The sequence below is a fragment of the Polypterus senegalus genome, chromosome 16 (genome assembly GCF_016835505.1).
Source record: "Polypterus senegalus isolate Bchr_013 chromosome 16, ASM1683550v1, whole genome shotgun sequence".
Lineage (NCBI taxonomy): Eukaryota > Metazoa > Chordata > Cladistia > Polypteriformes > Polypteridae > Polypterus > Polypterus senegalus.
The window spans coordinates 171,830-193,365 of NC_053169.1; the positions used below are offsets into that span (position 1 = coordinate 171,830).

At 50.0% G+C, this 21,536-nt stretch overlaps 1 protein-coding gene across 2 annotated transcripts; it reads left to right on the top strand.

The window, feature by feature from the left end:
- Positions 1–339: 339 nt before the first annotated feature.
- On the top strand, positions 340–16,604 carry gmpr (guanosine monophosphate reductase). Of its 2 annotated transcripts, XM_039738162.1 has the most exons (9): positions 341–685; positions 4,340–4,459; positions 7,076–7,159; positions 9,195–9,368; positions 10,985–11,066; positions 11,778–11,884; positions 12,500–12,542; positions 13,957–14,116; positions 15,523–16,604. In XM_039738162.1, exons 1-9 carry the CDS (start codon positions 599–601, stop codon positions 15,701–15,703), a joined length of 1,038 nt encoding a protein of 345 aa, XP_039594096.1. In that variant the 5' UTR covers positions 341–598; the 3' UTR covers positions 15,704–16,604. The 2 variants fall into 2 exon arrangements, with proteins under 2 accessions (XP_039594097.1, XP_039594096.1); XM_039738163.1 differs by lacking the exon at positions 7,076–7,159 and having other exon boundaries at positions 340–685.
- The last annotated feature ends 4,932 nt before the right edge of the window (positions 16,605–21,536 follow it).

Consider the following 21,536-nt stretch of genomic DNA (forward strand, 5'->3'; position numbering starts at 1 on the left):
ATCCCACAGTGGGCCATCAGGTATCTTTATGATGGAGGAGCCGGGGAACGGACCCGGGTTTGTAGTATTAACCAGTGAGCCGCCATAGTAGCGAAGGCCAAGTGGTTCAGTTATTCGAAGAACAAAAGCCGTGTCTGCCGCAGCTCTTCTCCTCTGTATGGAAATGAGCTTTAAGCCCCGCGCACTCCCCACCACCGGGTCCTGATTTGGTCCGCTGGATGTCGGCTGACTGGCGGAGACCGGATCGCTGCGGAGACTTGCTGCAGTGTTCGGCTCTGCGTGTGCCCGCGTGTGTAGGTGGGTGAGCGAGCGAGCGAGCGAGCGAGCGAGCGCGCGCATCTGCAGTCATTTGTGCCGCACGCGGTGACGGGGCGGGCTGAAGGACTGCAGCTATGCTGCGCTCTAAAAGCAGGTCTCACCAAATAAAGCTGTAGGGGCCGAGCGAGAGGCGCTCCCCGGCTATAAATACCTTCTCTGAGGAGACACCCGGCTTTGGCTGTCTAAGCTCAGGACTGGAGAGCATCCGCACACCGGGGAAGAGAAGCGCTGGGGGGGCACGCCTGAGAAGCATTGGTGTATCATCGCTGAACCGAGCAGCATGCCGAGAGTGGATGCGGACCTCAAGCTGGACTTTAAGGATGTCCTGTTAAGACCGAAGCGAAGTAGCCTGCGGAGCAGATCTGAGGTAAGACCCCCTCGTGTGTATCGTGAGAGCCGCCGGAACGCGATGTGTGACACACTAGGACAAAATGAGGGGTTTTGTTAAATTGACCTGCTGATTGACAGACTGTGACAGTCGCCCGGTTATTGCAGTTCTTTACTGAAAACAAATGACAGCACACGGAACTCCGGCGACAAGAAAGTCACGCTGGAGGTTAAACTGAAGCAGCCCGCTCAAGGTGAAGAAACCCGAAACTGCAGCCCAAAAATAGCAAGAGAGGAGCCGTCAGCTGACAGGACCCCCTGGCCGACCACTCATTTACTGACGTGACAAACAGCCTTCGGGTCGGGGGTCACTGTATTGGGTGGGACAAAAATAAAAAATAGACCCGTTAAGCAACAAGTGAAATGACTTCGACTGTGACAACTAGGAAGGGGTCCGACAAGGCAGCCAGTGAGATAAAGTGAGGACCTGAGATCATTGAACGACCCCCCGGTTCAAGGTTGGAGAAGCCAGAGGCAGCAGCCATCCTCTGACAGCAGGATTCACACATGTGCCACACACTTAGCCATGGGGGGGCAATTTTAGAGCTGACAGACCTGGGTGGCATCATCTGGGATGTGGGTGGAAATTTTAAAACTAAGGACACTTGGAGAACATGCAGATGATGACTGGGATGGGCACAGGATTCAAAGCCAGGACCCTGGATCTGTGAGGCAGTGGCGCAAATCACCCTGGTGACATACAGCTTAGATATGTAGATGTGCAAGTCGCTATATGAGAGAGATAAAGGCACCGCATAATTAAGAGCCAGGAAAGGCACTATACCATTGATAGGCAGAGAGATAGAAAGAGATAAAGGCGCTATATAATCGATAAAGGCGCTATGTAATTGATAGAGAGATTGTAAAGGCACTATATAATAAATAAAGGCACTATATAATCGATAAAGGTGCTATGTAATTGATATAGAGATTGTAAAGGTGCTATATAATAAATAAAGGCGCTATATAATAAATAAAGGCGCTATATAATTGATAGCTAGATAGAAGGTGCTTTATTTGTCCCGAGGGGGGGCTTACTGTATTCAGTGGATTCAGGAGGTCTTCAGGCCCCTTCACTTTCTGCCCACTTTACTGTGTTGTAGATTTCATTTTAAATGGAGGTATTTGCCATTTTTGTCCGTCATTCCACACTCAATACCCCATATTAACAACGTGGACGCAGTTTTCAGAAAGGTTTGCAAGTTTATTAAAAATCCAAAACTGAAATCTTTCCTTCTTAGAAGTTTCCGGAGCCTCCATTCAATACTTTACAGAAGCCCCTTTGGCAGAAATTCCAGCCTTGTGTCATCTTGGTGAAGTCTCTGCCAGCTTTGCCCGCCTGAATTTATTCAGTTGATGCCACTCGTCCTGGCAGATCCTCTTGAGCTCCATTAGACTGGATGGGAAGTGCCTGTAAGCTGCCGTCTCCAAGTCGGGGTCTTGTCCTGAAGCCCCCGCAGTGCTGTCTTGTCTCTGTCGCAGGTCCTCGTCGTACTGACAGGCTGAGGTGTCGTGTGCTTTGGTTTTCTTTGACTGCATTGCTGCTTCCCTCAGTTCTGACCGGCCTGCCAGACCCCCGTAGCCTGCTGCTGCCATCACCAGGTGTGACCGTTGAGCTGGTATTAGGCAGGTGATGAGCGGTGCCTGGTCTTTGTCAGACATGGTGCTCGGAGTTCTGCCCAAAGACTTTGATGTTTGTCTGATCTGCCTGGAGGATCTCCTCCTCATGATGTCCGAGTCCTTTTAAACTGTCACATGCCTTTACTTAAGAGTGTCCTCTGTTTAGTCACTCGGCGTAAACACTTGACTGGTGGAGTGCTGCTCAAGTGGACGTCGTCCTCCAGACAGGTTCTGCCATCTCAGCTGAGGACCCCGAAGCTCTCTTAGAGTGACCTCACTGACCAGGACCCCCGTTTACAATGCAGCCTTCATTAGAGTAGATATACAGATGTGCAAGGCGCTATATGATAGACAGACAGATATCAAAGGACCTATGTGATAGATAGATGGATGGATGTGCAAGGCGCTATATAATAGACAGTACTTTATTTGTGCCAAAGTAAACTTTAGCTATTACTGGAGCTTAGAAAATCTAGAAATATTCTAACATGTAATAACGGCAGCAGCTCCCCTCAAACGGTGGCGGGCGCTTCACTCGCTTCACTAATGGGATTCTTGTGAACAGCCTGAGGAAGTAAATCGATTCCTTTGATTCGTTTACTTTATCTCTACATATCCATCCATTCGTACCCGGACAGGTGGCCAGATTGGAATACCAGATGATTGGCTATCGTGATGGAAAAATAAGTTTGTGCCTGGAAGACCGAGCAGAAGCCGAGAGTCAGGAATTGTTCCATCCTCCATACACCAGGTGGCAGTGCTCCTCATATGGCAACCCAGTTGGGACACCCGCAGGGGTGCTTGGGAGTTGGAGTCCAGAAGTGGAGCCCTGTTGGCGTCCCTGGGTGTCGATAGAGGGCGCTGTTGGCAGAGGACCTCCCTACTTTCTCCCTACAGCCTGGCACCAGAAGCACTCCTGGGTCTGGCATAAAATGAGCCCACCGCACCGCTGGGTCAGGAGGCAGGGAGGGCGGAAGGAAGAAGAGTTGTGTGTTTCTTGTGATCGTGCCTGTGGTGTTGGAAAAGGGAATGCGGTGACGTGCTTTGTTTAAGTGAATCTCGTTTATTTTGTCAGGTGACGTGGTGGGCATTGTTGTGTCTTGTGTTTGTAGCTCAGTGGCGCCCCCTTGTGGTCACAACCCCTGTTACTGCATTGAAGCTGAGGTTGCCAGCCTTGGCCATTGTGAACGTGTCGCAGAGATTAAAATGCCAGGGAGCACATGACGCGGTTAATTTTGGAGCGGGTGTCTGTGACGAGGGACTGCGGAGTGAATGTCACATTGGTGACGGAGTGGCAGGGTGTGCGCACACGCAAATCAAGGCTAATAATTGAAGCATTTCCAGCCTTAACTTGTCCTTCAGTATGAAAAGAACATTCGAGGTTGTGACCACACGGGGGCGCCGCTGAGCCCCAAACCTCAGACACAAGAATACTGCACATGATCTCGGGTTCCAATAACCAATAAGTCACCAAACGTGCAGTCATCACCCACCATAGCTAATCAAAACAAGGGTCCTCCATTGAGCGTTACCTGCGACTCGGACTCATCCAAAGTGAGGTGGTGGGCTCCTTTTTCAAGCCGGACCCTGGAATGCTTCCCAGCCAAATAGAAAGTAGGGAGAGCGCCCTCTACTGGTCTCCCAGGGTTGCTCTTCCGGACTCCAACTCCCAAGCACCCCTGCGGCCACACGAGGACCACTGCCACCTGCCGTATGGGGGAACAGAACTGCTCCCGAGTCTCGGCTTCCGCTGGTCCAAACAGCACGTTAGTCCGGGCGGCCGGCCAAACCGTCTGTCCTCCTGCTGTGGCCTCCTGTGTGTTCCTTCCCATCCGGGACGCCTGCTCTCCTCCTACAAGGTATAGAGTGCCTTTCATGAACACAATAAAAGAGAAGTCACTGGGGGGCCGACCATAACTGGACTGATTTACGAAACCTAAAACCCCCCCCCCACCCCAGTCCAGCAGGGATGAATTAACATCCCCTTCAACATTAACTGAGGTTTCCTCTGCAGGTGGACCTCCAAAGAACTTTCACATTCCGTAACTCCAAGCAGACCTACAATGGAATCCCGGTCATCGCAGCCAACATGGACACAACGGGGACGTTTGAGATGGCGCGGGTGTTCAGCAAGGTGAGACTCTTTACGACTTCCGTCCGCCCGCACTTCATCCTTCTGGTCGGTCAGGTGCAGAATGGACTCTTCAGGTCAATGGCGTGAGGTCGAAGGTCGTTGGAAGAGGATTCACTCTCGGTGGGCTTCTCCTCGCCTTCTAATGGGGCAGAGCTCAATGATGATGAATGTGATCGAGTCGGGCAGCGGGGAACACGGCCAGACGGCGGGCACCAAGTCACATGGAGGGTGAGGCAGATGAGGGTGGGTGGAGCCACCTGGAATGGGGGGGAGGAAAGAGACCTCAAATCGAGGCTTAGGGAGTGACGTTCCTGGCTGTAAACCCCCCACCCCAACCCCACTTCAGTCAGGTTTTTGAAGCTCCCCAAAACTGAGCACCCAAACCGTATGTGAAACAAAACTCCGTCGTCGTTCTTCTCGTTAGTCCCCGGCCTTTAACCGAAACGATGTCACTTCATCTTAGGGGGGTAGTGGCGGCGTGTCGTATGAGTAAGAACTCTGGACGGGTGACAGCGAGGACCCCTTTAGAATATCCCAGGAGTCGGTGGGTGGTCAGCAGCTCTGTGCCCTGTTGTCTGATTTTTGTGACTTTGAGTGTTGCCACTGACTGTGGAGCCCCCAGGGGTTTGGTTTTCTCTCCAGTGCTGTGAATGGCCTCCCGTCTCTGTGAGCTTCGCACACCTGGCAGTTGATTCCATTCTTCTTGTCTGTGAGCTGCCATCTTCAGGTCTCCCCACGTGTGTTCTGGGGTCTGGGTGGTGGCAGGACCACTCAAGGACACTCCGGTGTTGTCTTGGCTATCACTCTGGTCTCAGGTGGTCTGCACTCTAAGCAGCTTTTCTTTAAAGACCCCTCTGGATTTGGCTGCATTGGTCCTCCTGTCCCTGCACCCCCACAGTGTCAAGCTGCCCCCACCAGGCCTCACTGAAGGGATGGCATCAGCCAGGAGATGAGCAGCGCCAGGTCTTCTCCTGACCTTGTGCTTCACGTTCTGCCCAGAGACTTTTATTCTCGTCTCGTCAGATCAGCGAGTCTTTCTGTTCAGCCTCTCCGAGTCCTAAACCTGTGAGCAGAGGGGGCTTCTGTGCGTGGCTTCTCCTCCATAAACGCCTCATCGGTGGAGTGCTGCTGAGATGGCCGTGGTCACTGGGTTCTTGGGCACCTTGCTGTCAGGGCCCTCCTGTGCCAGTTAATCAGTTTATTGTGCGTCCTTTATTAGATTAGATGTGCAGATGTGAAAGGCACTATATGACAGACAGACAGACATGTGAAAGGCGCTATATGATTGACAGACAGATGTGAAAGGCACTATATGACAGACATGTGAAAGGTGCTATATGATTGACAGACAGATAGACAGACAGATGTGAAAGGCGCTATATGACAGACAGATGTAAAAGGCGCTATATGATTGACACAGACAGACAGACAGATGTGAAAGGCGCTATATGATTGACAGACAGACAGATGTAAAAGGCGCTATATGATTGACAGACAGACAGATGTAAAAGGCGCTATATGATTGACAGACAGACAGACAGACAGATGTGAAAGGCGCTATATGATTGACAGTGTGGTTGTGTAAAGTACAACCAATGGTCTTGAGAAATGTTGGGATGCCAGCCGGTTCACCCTCTTTTAATAAGATCTCAAACGTGGTGCTATTACATGACTGGTAACTAGTAGTGGTCCAGAATGAGGCTCCACCTTCTGTAAGCGCCTCGGCCTTTCTACTCCTCTGACCAGAAGGGGCGGAGTCAGTTGTCCTCACTGGGCGTGTTCTCCTGGCTGAGATTAGTGACGGCGCCCCCTCCTGTCCTGGGTTGGGACTGCTTACCTAAGACAAGTCAAGGGGGTGATCCACAGACACATGTGATGATAGATAGATAGATGTGAAAGGCGCTATATGATAGACAGTTAGTACTTTATTTGTCCCAAAGGGGAAATTTAGCTATAACTGAAACTCCAGAAATCTGGAAATATTTTACCTAACAGAAACAACAAGAATCCCTCAAACGGTGCTGGGGGTTTCGATTTGCCTGATTAACTGAGTGGCTGGCATGGTGGCACTGTGGTAGCAGTGCTGCCTCGCAGTCCGGAGACCCCCAGTGTTTGTGCTCTGGGATCCTCCCTGTGTGGAGTCTGCAAGCTCCCTCCGTGTTGGTGTTGGTGGTCCGGTTTCCTGCCACAGTCCAAAGACATGTAGGTTAGGTGAGTGTGTGATGCTGAATTGGCCCTTGTGTGTGTGTGTGTGTGTGTGTGTGTGTGTGTGGGTGGCGCTCAGTCCCAGGTTTGTGCTTACCTTGTGTCCTGCGCCAGCTGGGTTAGGCCACACCCCCAGTCTGGTTAGAATATGATGTGAGCGGTGGAGGTCACCAGTGCTGTGCCCGCCAGAGGTTTGTGCCGTCGCCTGGCCGTGTCCCACTAACAATGCTGATGCACTCGTGTGGCCCCCGCTTGTGTTTGATGCTCATCACTTCCCTGTCTCTGTGTGTTCTTGTGGATGTAAATCCCATCATGCGAGTGTCTTGAGGCTGCTCTTCTTTACTAGATGAAGCGCATTGACGCGAGTGCCGATTAGTAACGCGACGCCTGCTGCTCTTCTGTCCCGTCCAGCACACGCTCTTCACGGCCCTCCACAAGCACTACTCCCTGGAAGAGTGGAAGAAGTTTGCTGCCGACTTCCCAGAGTGTTTGGAGGTAAGAAAATCGTCCTGCCGGGGGAGCCCGTAATGAAATGTGACTCCTCTGAAACCTGAATAATTCACTAATTTGGGGGGGGGGGCGGCAGCTGTGCATGGGGATGAAAAACTGGAGCTGAATGTTAAAAAAATAAATAAATTCCAAAGACCCAAACGAGAGCCAATAATCGAGGTCGAGAGAACAAGGTGGTCAAACGTGAAAGCACACAAAGATAAAGTCCGAGTCCTTCAGAGATTTGATATGGGGGGCCGTCAATCCAGTCACCTCGACTACGGGAGGGTCGTGACCTCAGAGGACCCGCCCCTAGCAACGCTGGCAGCGGACCTGACGATGGAAATAAACACTGGCGGCCTTTCAGAGACCTGGGGCTGGAGTGTTTCCTGGATGGGCTACGGGCCCACCGCCGTCTATCATCCATAGGAGGACAACCCGCACACGGGGGCACAGTTTTAGTTGCCAATCGGCCTAAACTTGTCTTTGGGATATTAGAGGAGAAGACACAATAAATAAATAAAATGGGCAGGGGTCTCAACCAGCCCCCTTGGTGTTCTACCCCCATAACTGCTGAAATCTAGCCTGTCAAGAGATCTTCAAATACATTGAATTTAGCTTGCCACAGGCTTCGGCCCAGAGGACTCGATTCAGGGGGTCTCATGGGTATTCAGGGGCCCCGCCTTCATTTGAGTACCCTAGGGGGCTGCACAGCCCCTCCGACACGTGGCGGTGGCACAAAACATCACAACAGAAAGGTCAGCGACGATGGCAAATCCCTGAAGAATGTGATAATTCTATAAAAGTGGAGTCCAACGGGACTGTCGCTTTGAAAGTAGTGGGCAGGACCCCCTTTAGCCCTCCAAACAGCCTCCTTTCTTCATGCTGGTTCTTCTTCCTTTGAGATTCTGGGTCATGTTCACCCGCTTCACCCGACTTGTGGCGTCGCCCCTCATGATTCCTGGCCCTTCCCAAAAAATGAAAACGTTTCTGACATCTGGCGTAAGGTGACAACGGACCCCCCAGGTCACCCCAGAAATAGCTCCAGGTACGTTTCCGTCAATGGCGTCGTCATCGTCATTTAGCTTTACTTTGACGGTGACAGCAGAGCACACAGATACACACACACACACACACACACACATTCAGGTTCATCCAAAGGATTAAATTGTCACACCTCATACAACATCAACAGGAATAGTTGAATTAAATATCTAAAATATTAAAAATTCTTGATATTAATTGAAAAAAACAAAAATAACCCAATATTTATAATCGCTGACATGAAATCGTCTAAAACGATACCCCACATGCCTATGTTTGAAGTCTATCATTTTGAACCTTCCTGGGGGGGGCGACTCTTAAGAGCGCTTAGGACCACCAGGTAAGAATCAGACCTCAAAACTATGACCAGATGTGTGATCAGCCGCCTCGAGAAACTCCATGTGGGATATTAATGATCCCCATTTTCTTAAAGTTTTGACCCCTCGTATCCCATTGGCGGTCTTTTCAGGTGGGCTGCAGAACTTCAAGTCCTTCTGATTCCTCATTTTTGCTGCAGACACCCATTGGTTTATCGGAAGGGTGTGACTTCCTGGTCCAAAAAAGATGACGTTTCTGGGTCTTAGATGGCCACAAGCATCCAAGAAACACAAAATGATCGTCGTTTTGTAGAAGCAGACACCAAGACGGGCTGATGGTGTGTCATGTGTGGGGGGTTTCCTCATACCGGTGGGCCAGGAAGGCGCCAGACGAAAAACAAAAAGTCATTCCAAAGTCGCCATTATGGACACAAACATTCTGGACTCGTGACATTCCAGTGTCCACAAGTGACCTGCAGTGCTCAGACCGATGAAGTGCAACAGACGTCACGGGGGGCGATTCGTGTGACCCCAACGCTTTGTCATCTCCCTCTGCCTCTGCATAGAGAAGCGAACGCACTTCCCTGCCGTGATGTAAACTGCAAGTATGGACACTCGTGACTAACCAGCTTACCGCGGCTGCTTGACTGATCTTTCATTTTTATTTTTGTTGTCTTCAGCACGTGGCGGCAAGTTCAGGGAGCGGGCAGGCAGACCTGGAGAAACTCTGCCGAATTCTGGAGGCCGTGCCGCTCATCAAGTACATCTGCCTTGACGTCGCCAACGGCTATTCGGAGCATTTTGTGGAATTTGTGAAAACCGTTCGGGGAAAATTTCCCAACCACACCATAATGGTAAGAGAAACGCGTCTGCTACTCTAGCTGTTATTACGGCCAACATGGCCGAGCTCTGCTTTTGGGCCCGGGAACTGAACCTGTGCAGCCTCTGTGCCTACTAAAGCACCATGCGGGGCAGGCCAGTCGCACTGAGGGGGCGGTGGTGTGACGCTCTATCTGAGGGTATTACCTCGTGTGGGCCAAGGGGGTGGGTGGGGGGGACTTCTAAAAGCAGCCTGTAACCTGACCTGGTGGTGGCAGCAGTGGGGTTTGATGCTTTCCTAAATTTCAATGATACCCTCGTGTGCGAGTGTGGATATGCGAGATACACGTAAATCTCACCAACAGCGTTAACAGACGCGAAAGGCACTCTGTGAGTTAGGAGATCTACGTTATATAGATAGATAGATAGATAGTGTCTTTCACATCTATCTATCTATCCGTTATATAGTGCCTTTCACATCTATCTATCTATTTATGATATGGCTTAACAAAACTGTCAAAACAGGCCTCTGAATACACAACATTGACTTCAAAAACAAATAGGCAGAAGTGGGCCTCACCTAAAGGCAGCCTGGCCCCAAACTCAGATGGCAGGCCTTAAGAATTACAATTTGGGTTAGAGTTCATGTCCAAAATGGGACTTGGTTTGTTTTTTGTTTTTTTGAAGTTCAAAACCCTCCAAACACTCACAAATGCCCTTCAAGGGAGAGGATGACCAAAAACCTTCTAGCCTGAAGGGCAACAAAGCATGTTCTTAAAATTTAAAGAAATTATGGAATGTGAAAAGAATAATCTGTCTGTCTGTCCGACATGGATAGATTGAAAAAATGCCATGTAGCACAGACAGATAAAGCATGTTTCATATCAATGTGTCTCTAGTGAGTGAGAAGGCCAAGCAAGTCTCGATATAATCGGGGAGCCAACCTGGCAAACCCTGTTTAGTCTGCATTTCAGAAACGGAAAATGGGCAACAGCCTCCTGTCGGCCTCTGGCAGTGCCTTCTCATAGAGTCAGACAACTGGGCACTCGGGTGCAATTGTGATACCACCATCCTTTATATCATCTGGGCAGGAAGGGGCGGGGCTTCTAAGGCTCTGTCACCTGTTAGGGGGGGTCTGCTGTGTGCCGTGGGGGGGAAAAGGAGACAAAACTGTTAGTGATAGTGACCCCTGTTTTTCTAGGGTGGTACTGCGTGCTTTTGATAAGCCTGGAAAGCGGCCCTCTGGAATGCATGTGTGATACTTTCTATCTTTTATATAGTTCTATCTATTATATAGTGCCTTTCATTATCTATCCATCTATTATATAGTGCCTTTCATTATCTATCCATCTATTATATAGTGCCTTTCATATCCATCTATCTATCTTTTATATAGTGCCTTTCATATCTATCTATCTATTATATAGTGCCTTTCACACATCTATTTATCTGTCTAACCTCTGATTATTTGTGTCAGGGTGCCACTGATCTGTTTGGGTACAAACCACTAGCAGGGTGCGGAGGTAACGGGCTCAGCCGTGTGTTCTGTGCCAGGACAGACAGACAGACAGACAGACAGAGCTCTGACCATCCATCGTCTATCGTCTGCTGTTTCCGTGTTTCTAATTTTCTCTCTTTTTGTTTTTTACAGGCTGGCAATGTCGTAACAGGCGAGATGGTGGAGGAGTTGATTCTTTCTGGTGCCGACATCATAAAAGTGGGCATTGGACCAGGTAGAGCTGATGACACGGCGCTTCGTCCTGAGAAGGCGGCTTTACCGTGTTTTATTATTTCGCTTTTGCGCTCGTCCCCTCCTTGCTGTGTCCATCCAGAGCGACTCCTTCTGACGTTTCCGCTCGTCTCTCCCAAGTGAGGAATTCTGGCCGTGCCGGGGGGCCGTGTGATGTGTGAGCCCGGTAGACCCGAGGACAGTTGGCCGACCCTCAGCATGGCCGGCACCTGTTTGCATGCTCACTTTGATGTCCGCGAGGTGGTCCGCTCGATAGTGAAATGCATGTAACCCTTGAGCCGGACTCATAGTGAGACCACCAGAGGTGCACAGCCCACTTTGTCCCCGTCCTGCTGGGGTGGGTATTTGTGTCCATGAAGGTCACCCGATGACACTGATGGCTCCCAAGGTCTCCTTGTTCCAATTGTGAATCCAAATTAATGGGCTGGGGGATGTCACGTGACCAACTTGCTTGGGGGGGCTCTGGGGTATTCTTGCTGCCCCGTTTTCTTATTTGCCTCAGGTCAGACATCAGTGATGGCCCAAACTTCAGTTCCCATTAAAGTGCCAGCAGCATCCTCGTCATTGTCATCAGTGGCGTTTACAGCACCTCGGTGGGTCCGAACCGCCATCCAGTAGATAAGTGGGCTTGGTGGTCTCCGGCCAGGTCACTACACTACCCAGTAATGGCCCTTTTTTATGCTTTATGTGACAGGATCCGTCTGCACCACCCGCATCAAGACGGGGGTCGGCTACCCTCAGCTGAGTGCTGTCATTGAGTGCGCCGACTCTGCTCATGGGCTCAAGGGACACATCATCTCTGTAAGTGCCACCTCCGACCGTAATGTGACAATCAGGCTGTACCCCGGGGGTCCTTACAAGAAACGCACAATCCGAAAATACTTCTTCATATTTAAAAAGTTTGTGCTCTCCAGATTATCATTCCTGTTACCGGCGTGAGGCCCCCGGTTGCCATGGAAGTTATGTGGCACAATGGCCTGCCTTGTGTCATTGGCGTAGTGCAGAGAGCCATTCAATGTCCGGGAATGGGACAGAAACTCAAGTGACCCAAACGCGGACCCCTTTGTCAACTCTCTGGTCTCCGAGTCCACCGCTTCTCCCTCGGACTTTGATTTCTGGTTTGCGGTTGGACTTTGGTGTTGAGGGTTTGACAGGCGGTCCTCTCCTCTCCTTTGGGCCGAATAAACAATTAAAAGTCATTAAATACAAAAATGTGAAAGTGCATAAACATATGGGGGCAACAGAAATGACCAAACTAAAGGGAAAAAAACTGAAAGCCCGGATTGAGGGGTGGGATTACCACAGTGCGATAATCAGCCCCCCAGTGTTTGATGTCTAAACTTTATGGTGCACCTTGGCAGGCTGTTTATTACTATTATGGGCTCACGTCTTTGTTTTGATTGGATTCTCTTTTAGGATGGCGGCTGCTGCTGTCCAGGTGACGTGGCCAAGGCGTTTGGTAAGTCTGAGCTCCGAGACCCTCGACACCCTTACACACTTCTCACCCCCCAGTGGCACCTCACATGTGTTGGAGCGACACAACCTGCATTTGGTGGCAGCGGTGGGATCCTTCTGAGCTCGTGCAGTCACAGCTGTGCTCGTCCTCAAGTGAAAATGGGGGCTTTATTTGTATTGTGATGTCGCGTCAGCCCCCTGTGGAAACCCAGTGAGCCCCCCCGCTGCATCTGTCCTGGCACGGACCACTTGGTGTTGTGGTCGGCTTACTTACCTGCTGTTACCTGTATTGCCATTTTCACAGCCACCAGTAGAGGGAGAGTGGAATTCAAAGCAGTTATGTTTGAAGCAAATGTTTATTTTAATAATAATAATAATAATAAATTAATTTACATTAAATGATATCCTTAATGGGCTCAGCGCCAGGCTGTCAAAGAACTCCATGGCAATGGGCTAAGACAGACAGACACACAGAGAGACACACAGACAGACAGACAGACAGACACACAGACAGACAGACAGACACACACGCAGAGACACAAACTGATAGACAGAGAGAGACACAGACAGACAGACACACACACTGACACACGGACAGACAGACAGGCACACAGACAGACAGACACGCCCACACACACTGACTGACAGACAGACAGACAGACACACCCACACACACTGACAGACAGACAGACACACCCACACACACTGACTGACAGACAGACAGACAGACAGACACAGACACACACACTGACAGACAGACAGACACAGACACAGACACTGACAGACAGACAGACAGACAGACACACACACACACACTGACTGACAGACAGACAGACAGACAGACAGGCAGACAGACAGACACACCCACACACACTGACTGACAGACAGACAGACAGACACAGACACACACACTGACAGACAGACACAGACACACACACTGACAGACAGACAGACACAGGCACACACGCAGAGACACAAACTGATAGAGAGAGACACAGACAGACGGACACACACACACACACTGACTGGACTGAGAAGCAAACCTGAGTCCTCAGAGTTGCTAAGCAGCGCCACCTGATGCTCTTCGTTGTCTTCATCCTCTCCATCGCTTACGGAGGACGTGGTGGAAGAGGACATCGGCTGACCACATTGGAATGAGGAGGAGGTTCTCCAGATTTCGCTCAAATGTGTTCCTTCACACGGAGAGCCACAGACTGGTGGAGAGGCGGCCATTGGGGGCCTGCAGAGCTCGACTTGATGTTCTGAGCAGTCGCGGTGGGCAGGATGAATGAGCTGGTTGGCCCGAGTGGCCCGTCATCATCTGAATTATTTGAATGTACTAAGATATTGCTGGACTGTCCCACCCTGCAGGCTCCATATTAACCCTCTGCTACGTCTCTCAAACCCCCCCCAATTAGGTGCCGGAGCCGATTTTGTGATGCTGGGTGGGATGCTCGCCGGCCATGACCAGTCTGCAGGGGAAGTCATCGAGAAAAACGGCAAAAAGGTGAAGCTCTTTTACGGGATGAGCTCGGACACGGCCATGAAGAAGTACGTGGGAGGTGTCGCCGAATACAGGTGAGCCCTGGCACTGTAGAGACGCCAGTCACGATGCCAACTTCAGTTCGCAACCCTAATGTGGCTGCCATTTTGTGTTTATATTGAAAATGGAGAAGTGAGGGTGGGGTGAGCAGGCGGGCACTAAAATTGAAGAAGTACGAACACAAAACAAAAACTGAAGGCAATTTGAAAGCCACACTGTAACTGCTCCGCATAGAAGCCGACGCAGTACAACACGTGTAATGGCTTATGGGTACAGCGCCACGCTCTGCCAGTAGTCTACTTGAACCCGGGGTCAAATGAGCTTGGCAGAGGGAGTGAAACCTGCTGAAATTCACCCAAGGGTGCTGGCTTTTCTTTTTAGTTTCCAAAGTGGTCTGTCTTGTCTGTAAAGTCCTAAAGAGTCCAGATCAGTCAAAGGTGTAGAACTGTATGGGAGACAGACAGACATCTTAATAAAAGGACAAGTGTCTGTGTGTCCCTCCAGTTGCTATGTTTCTGTCATCACAATGTGGCATTACCAACATTTGTAGTAAGAAAATGCATTGCATGTATCATTCCAACAGATGACGCATCACAAGCATTAATGCTGTTTTTACAAATCCCATTTCAAATTCCATGCCTGTAGAACAGAGACATGTGCATTACATTTAAAATGATAATAAAATGCAATGCATTTGTCATTCCAACAGATGGCGCACTGCATTTTATTACTACAAATCTTTGTGATGCGCCATCTGTTGGAATATAAAATGCACTGCTTTTTTATTACTGCGTGAATGACAAAACACATTCTAACGGATGGTGCAAATGCAAGTGAGGTCTACACTGATTTCTTAGATTGCACCCATCTTAGGCGGGCAGCACAGCTTGTTTAATACACATTTGTAGATTTGCCCAAAATTTAAACAAGCAGAGTACACAATTGAGGGCCCGCAATATAATAAAATTACAAGCTGGGCGTAATCAGTTCATCTTGTTTGAGCTGCTGGGTGACCTTCTGTCTTGGTAAGTTGAGTGGCACAGACACAGCATGGCCTGTCTGGATGTGCCAGCCGAGGGGGTTTCTTTGTTTCCCCCCTAAGGGTCAGTGGGACTCCCCACTTCCTTCAGCAGCGCTCGGCTCCATTCAATCTCAGCCAGCAATCTTGAAGGATCCCCCTGTTGGACTCCTAAAGTGAGCCCACTCGCCGGCCCACTCCCTGCCCCAGACGGCCGGGCCGCAGCACTCAACAGAAGTCCTGAACGTCCCAGAGTGGGGACCGGCTGGCTTCTCAACATTAGAAAATTTGGGTGTGAACGCTCCAGTCTGTCTGAATATTTCAAAACCCGATATTAATGAAGGACTCGCCCTGTGACCCCAAACTGGATCAAGCAGGTTTGAGATGTCGCCATAGTAACGTCTGTCCTGTCTGTGTCTTTAGGGCCTCGGAGGGTCGCACGGTGGAGGTCCCCTACAAGGGCGACGTGGAGGACACCATTCGAGACATTCTCGGAGGTCTGCGCTCCACTTGCACTTACGTGGGGGCGGCCAAGCTGAAGGAGCTGAGTCGGAGGACCACTTTCATTCGAGTCACCCAGCAGTCCAGTCACATGTTCGGCTAGTCGGCCCGAGGACTTGCGTCTGCATGCCGTGGGGGGCCCACGGAGGACAGGGGGGGTCCAGTGCGCTGCTGGAGGTGGGCTTTGCCGAATATCCTTTTTCTGATTTAGTAGGCTGCGCTGCTCCCTCGGTGCAGTGGTCCCCTGGGGTGCCTTCTGTGTGATGTTTGCATGTTTTTCCCCGTGTTCTTGTGGGGTCTTCCTGCAGTCCAAAGAACCAAAGAAGTGAGAATGCACTCACTGAATTAAACGTATGACGAAGGGTGGTATTGTAGAGGTGGTGGTGGTGGGCCGGGTAGCCCTGCTGCTTCATGGTTCCGAACCACAGCTCAGTTTGCACATTTTCACTTCCCAGACCCCAATCCCCCACCACCCCTATTGTGTCTATGGTGGATTTGCGTGTTCTCCCCAGGTGTACCCCCAGTCTGCGCCTTCTCCCTGTCCCTGTGTGCAGTTGGCGGGCTTTGTGTCCCCACCAGGCCTGTGTTCAGTTTGTCGAGTTTTGCCCCCATGTTTCCCAGTGTTTCCATGGAGTTCATTTATATAGCGCCTTCCTGAACACTCAAAGCACTTTAGATTGATGGCAGGGGGTGCCACACCACCCCCTATCAATGTGTGGCATGCACCTGGATGACAAGATGGCAGCTATTCTTGTGGCAAGGCGCTGGTGATGAAGGGATGAGAGCAACAGTTAGGGGGCCAGAATGGACAAGAGAGGACAGGGGGACAGCTTAACAAGGACAAGCTGTGACCCGCCTGGTGACATCAAGCAATTTAATCGGCCCCACGTTTGAAGCGGACAAAATCAATCTGAATGTGAGAGACCCTCGGTGACCACTCGACAGAACAGAAAGCTCTTGCTTGAATGGGCAATCACGTGACACCAGGAAGCCCCCAGAATGTTTTATTTATTTTTAACATATGTGGTCATCGGGTGGCACGGTGGTGCAGTGGGTAGTGCAGTTAGGAGACCCGCCTGGGTTCACTTCCCGGGTCCTCCCTGCGTGGAGTTTGCGTATTCTCTCCGTGTCTGTGTGGGTTTCCTCCCACAGTCCAAAGACATGCAGGTTAGGTGCATTGGCGATCCTAAATTGTCCCAAGTGTGTGCTTGGTGTGCGGGTGTGTGCCCCGTGGTGGACTGGCGCCCTGCCCAGGGTTTGTTTCCTGCCTTGTGCCTTGACAGGGATTGGCTCCAGCAGACCCCCATGACCCTGTAGTTAGGATACAGCGAGTTGGATCTTCATGTCACACCTCCTTAGCAGTTTGATTGCCCCCAGAAAAACGAGCCAAAGACGTGGATTGCCATTACGTGTAACAGAAACTTCGAGATTCCACGTCTTCAGGCCTGTCGAGAGTCCTTCTCGTGACACACACAGCCGAACGTCATATACTTCGCCCACTTTTCTTTTTCTTTTTTATTGTTGCTTGCACATGAGCAGGTGGAATGTCAGCGTGTGACCTGCCCGATCGATGCGCCCCTCATGGGATTGCAGACCACCACGATGCCAGGCTTAGGGACTTCCCCATCTCCCCCAACGCAGACAGTTGCCACCTTTGGGGGGGCAGGGGCTCGCATCTTCTTGTCTTGTCCTTCTACGTCATTGGAATCATTTTGCTTTTCTGCTCCATGTGGCGGGTGCACCAGGCACACCGTGGCAGTTTGGGGGTACAACGGCATAGCCATCAGTTTCACTGTCTGTGTTGACATCTGGTGACCAATGCCCGCTGCCATCTCTAGCGCTTCATTCAACTAAAGGCTCACGTTGACCTCCATCTAAGATTGGCCGAGCTGCAGCCAGGTCACTTATGGGCTGAGCTAAACCAGGCCAAGTGGGTTAAACAAATAAAAATAAACGTAACGAGAGAGAAAAGAATCACAGACGAAGAAACGGGAAAAGGGGGGCAAACCTAACAACACCCCCAAGAAGCTCAGGGGCAAAAGGCTTCCCTTTTTTTTTTAGTTAATTTGTTTGTTTCCACAGATCAGGTAACAAAAGAAACCCTTTAATCGTGTAGGCCACGCCCCTCAAAGCCACACCTCTAGCGGCAGGGCACCAATGACGGCTCTCAAAATGGAAGAACCTAAAAAAAAAAAAAAAACAGCCACCTTTCAAGATGTTAGAAAATCCCAATGGAATTTAGTGAAATCTCCTCATTTGCATGCCAGTGTGTTTTGAGTTGAGGACTCCACCCACTTTTGAATATTAATGAGGTACTTCAGGGTGGCAAAAACACACAGAAATGTTCACAGTTGTGTGCAGTTTGATGTTATTTCAGCCACTAGATGGCAGCAGAGTACCATCCTGAGAGTTGTGGGGGCTTAACACTGTAAGGCAGATCATTACACGGCCCCCCGCGGTGGACTCGGGAATAACTGGACTGACACAGAACTCTGATCGGTGTTAACACTAAAGAGGTTAAATGTTACCCATAGATAAAGGGGATCGACCTGCAAAAAATAAATAAATTAAACTAAATAAAAATTTGACTTGCATTATTTATTCCACCAAACATGAATACCTTTAGAAAAAGTAAGCCCACCCTTGGCTCTAATTGCCCCCTTCAAGTTGATGTTTTCCTACCTGACATTGATGGGCATGACTTTTTTTTTCTGCTCCTCCATGCTGAATTATTTCCAATGTTTGGGGGGGGGTCCTTCATGCACAAACTCTGACCACCAAGCCCCCCATGCAGACTCTCTGACTTGGCCATTCCAAAACCTTCCATGTCTGTCTTTTCAGCCAATTCCCTGCTGGATTTACTGGAATGCTTAGGTTCTGTGTGATGCTAGGTGGTCAAGCTTCAGTTTTCTGATAGGTGGTCTCACACACATTAAAGTCTCTGAGGAGATGAAAGGAAAAGATGCAAAGCCCCCGGCAGAAGATGGAGACAGCGGATGAGAATGGGGGCCGGCGCTCTGGATGTGGGGGTCAGCCGTGTAAAGTGAGAGACGTCAACTTTGACTGTTTAAACTCAAATGTTTGGTAAGCGGTGGAATCAGAGACCCCCAAACTGGCTGAAAGATCTTCCTGAATGCATGTGCTGCGTGCCCCCGTGGAACGACTGAAACAAACAAAAAGGTGCAGTGACACCCAGCCGGCCAACGAAGTCTCTTTTTCTTTTGTAACTTTTTCCCTTTTTTCTGTTGTGGTGGGACCCCCATTGCAGTGAGTTGTGGGCAACAGGGTCTTACAAGGGGTACACAATGGAGGGGACAAGAGCCCGCCATACCACATGGAAAGGGCAGAGTTGGCACGTCTAGTGTTGGGACCCGAGATGGACGCTACATGCTGAGAGTACTCGGTTGCTATGCCCACGGGGTGCCCACAAAGGCTGCGGACCCCTTCACCAACTGCACACTTCACTGTGTTGTAAACGGAGACGTCTGCTATTTCAACAAGCCGCTGTGGCAAAGTGAAGACGTGTGGACACAGCGGGGAGCGGGGGGCACAGCAAATTCATTCAGAACCCAAAAGTGAAATCTCTCCTTTGTAGAAGAATGCGGACCCTTCATTCAGTACTTTGTAGGAGCCTCAATTCCAGCTTTGAGCCATCTTGGGGGTCTCTGCGAGCTTTGCACTCCTGGCAGTTGATCCCATTCTTCCTGGCATGCAGGGACGGGAAGTGTCAGTGAGCCGCCATCTTCAGGTCTCTCCACACACGGCCTAGGGGTCTGTGGCCGGCCCACCCACCCACCCACCCAGAGACTCATCCCAAAAGCCCACCCCATCATGGTCTTGGCTCTGTGCTTCAGGTCTTTGTGGCACTGAAAGGTGAACCATTGCTGCAATTAAAGGCCGGCTTACCAGCAACATAAGCCCCCCAGGCAAAGTAGTGCACAGGGGTCCCTGTCCTGATAGCAGAGCAGAACCATAGGCATGAGAATCGTCGTGGACCCCTATGCTCCTGGTGCCCCCCAACGTGTGCCCAGACATTAAGACAGCCCTGCCGCCCCCCCAGGCTGAGTCTGCATGCACTATGGGGCAGGTCCCCCACTCCCTGGATCCTTCACCCTGCTTGGTGGTCTTGCCTTGGAGTTCCATTTTCGTCTCATCAAACCGCAGAGAGAGCTTCTCCTCGACATCTCTGAGTCCTTTAAGTCTGACCATGAAGAGCTGAGTGTTGGGAGTGCAGCTGAGAGGGTCCTTGTCCTCCAGGTGGGTTCCCCTGATCTTGGCAGAGGACTTCTGGTGCTCTGATTGAGTGACTATTGGCTTCTTGGTCACCCACTTTGGCCAGTTGGCCAACTTCTCGTATGAGTCCTGGTGGTTCCAAACCGAGCTCATCTACCCCTCACCACAGTCTGATCGCTGAGATCCACAGAGTCTTCCTCACTGACCTGCAGTGTGATGGGTGGTCCTTCTACAAGACGCAGGTCCAGGTCTGCCTTTGTCCGTTTACCACGGGGGGCACGGGGACAGGGACGGGCTCCAGTCAAGTTCTAGAAACATTTCAATTTGATTCTTTAGTATCAATTGACTTGAGCCGCTTATCACGTGTCCCTGTGTGTCCCTGCCAGGTCAAGTCAAAATAAAACAAAACAAATGGCCGTTAATCAGCGGTGTGAAGGTGAGGTTCACGCGGCCCCTACGGTCCATTCATTTGGTTTTGGAAGTACAGGGTGGCGGACGAAAAACCAAACCGTCTCCACGACGGGCTGGCTCGAGTTATTATATGGGGTGGTCCAGATCTAATGATGCAATTTTCGTTACGCTATAACTTAAGTTTATTACATAAAAAATCACCTGAAAAATCCTGGACCATCTTGAAGTGTGCGAACTGACGACATGAAGAATCGTCTTCGCACCAAACTGGAATTGTCCCCACATAAATCAAAGTCACCCAGACCATCTGGATCTGCATAGTTAGATCTGGACCACCCTGTACAGGCGGTGCCGTCTCGATCACGGAGCCTCGTTGTCACGACGGGGTCAGCAGCCCCTAATTGTCCATTAGTGAGGAAGCTGTGAGCCAGTGGGTGGAGACGTGCGTGAAGGAGATCCGGAAGATGGATTCTGGAGTAGCGGAGGCGTAGGTGTCTACCGGTTCTTTTAAGGAATATTTTCACACAGAAGTTTCCTCCCAGCAACGAGCAGCATTCACGAGTTGGTGAAGACGACTGGGTCAGTTGCAAACTTCAAAAAGAATCGGGCGGCGTCCACTCGTAGACCTGCCGTCGTAGCAGATATTCAGGAAGTCGACACGTAAACAAGCGAATGCTGTCAACGTCAGATGAAGCCAGCCGGGCTGAATGACTTGTGTCCACGAAGTGAAGGACGACGACGACGACAAGGAAAAAAAAAAATTCCTTTTATTTAATTGGATTTCGTGTATGGGCTCAGAAACGGACGTCGGAGGTGGTTCGCCGTTTTTCGTGCGCCACCCGGGTACAAGCCGTTATAAGCCACTAACACAATAACTGCAAAAAGGTACAATCTTTGCAATTGGCACTGTTATTTTATTAGTACGAGTATACTGAAACAATAAACTTGTACTGGTATACAGACAATTTTTTTTTTTTTTAAAACAAATTTGTTCCAACTCTGAATCAAATATTGTTTTATTATTCATAATAATGAAATAATTTCTAACTAGAAAACCTGCAAGCACCATCAAAGAAAGGGACCATAAAATCCAATAAACAGACTTGAAGTGTATCCTACAAATAGACACACCACGATTAGAAAATAGAATTTGAGTTCTTCCATCTTTTTTTTTTTTTTTTTATATTTGTTTTTTATAAAAGCTAGTGCAAGTACAATATGTTACACTGGAATTACAGAGAATATGCACGCATATGGAAAAAAACAAAAAAACAAAAAGAAAACAAAAACAA

What these genes read in the sequence shown, in the direction of transcription:
- gmpr (XM_039738162.1), top strand. Translation starts at nt 599, where the DNA reads ATGCCGAGAGTGGATGCGGACCTCAAGCTGGACTTTAAGGATGTCCTG. An exon ending in GCCTGCGGAGCAGATCTGAG is followed by an intron (nt 686 to 4,339) that starts GTAAGACCCCCT and finishes TTTCCTCTGCAG; the next exon opens with GTGGACCTCCAAAGAACTTT. An exon ending in AAAAGTGGGCATTGGACCAG is followed by an intron (nt 11,067 to 11,777) that starts GTAGAGCTGATG and finishes TTTATGTGACAG; the next exon opens with GATCCGTCTGCACCACCCGC.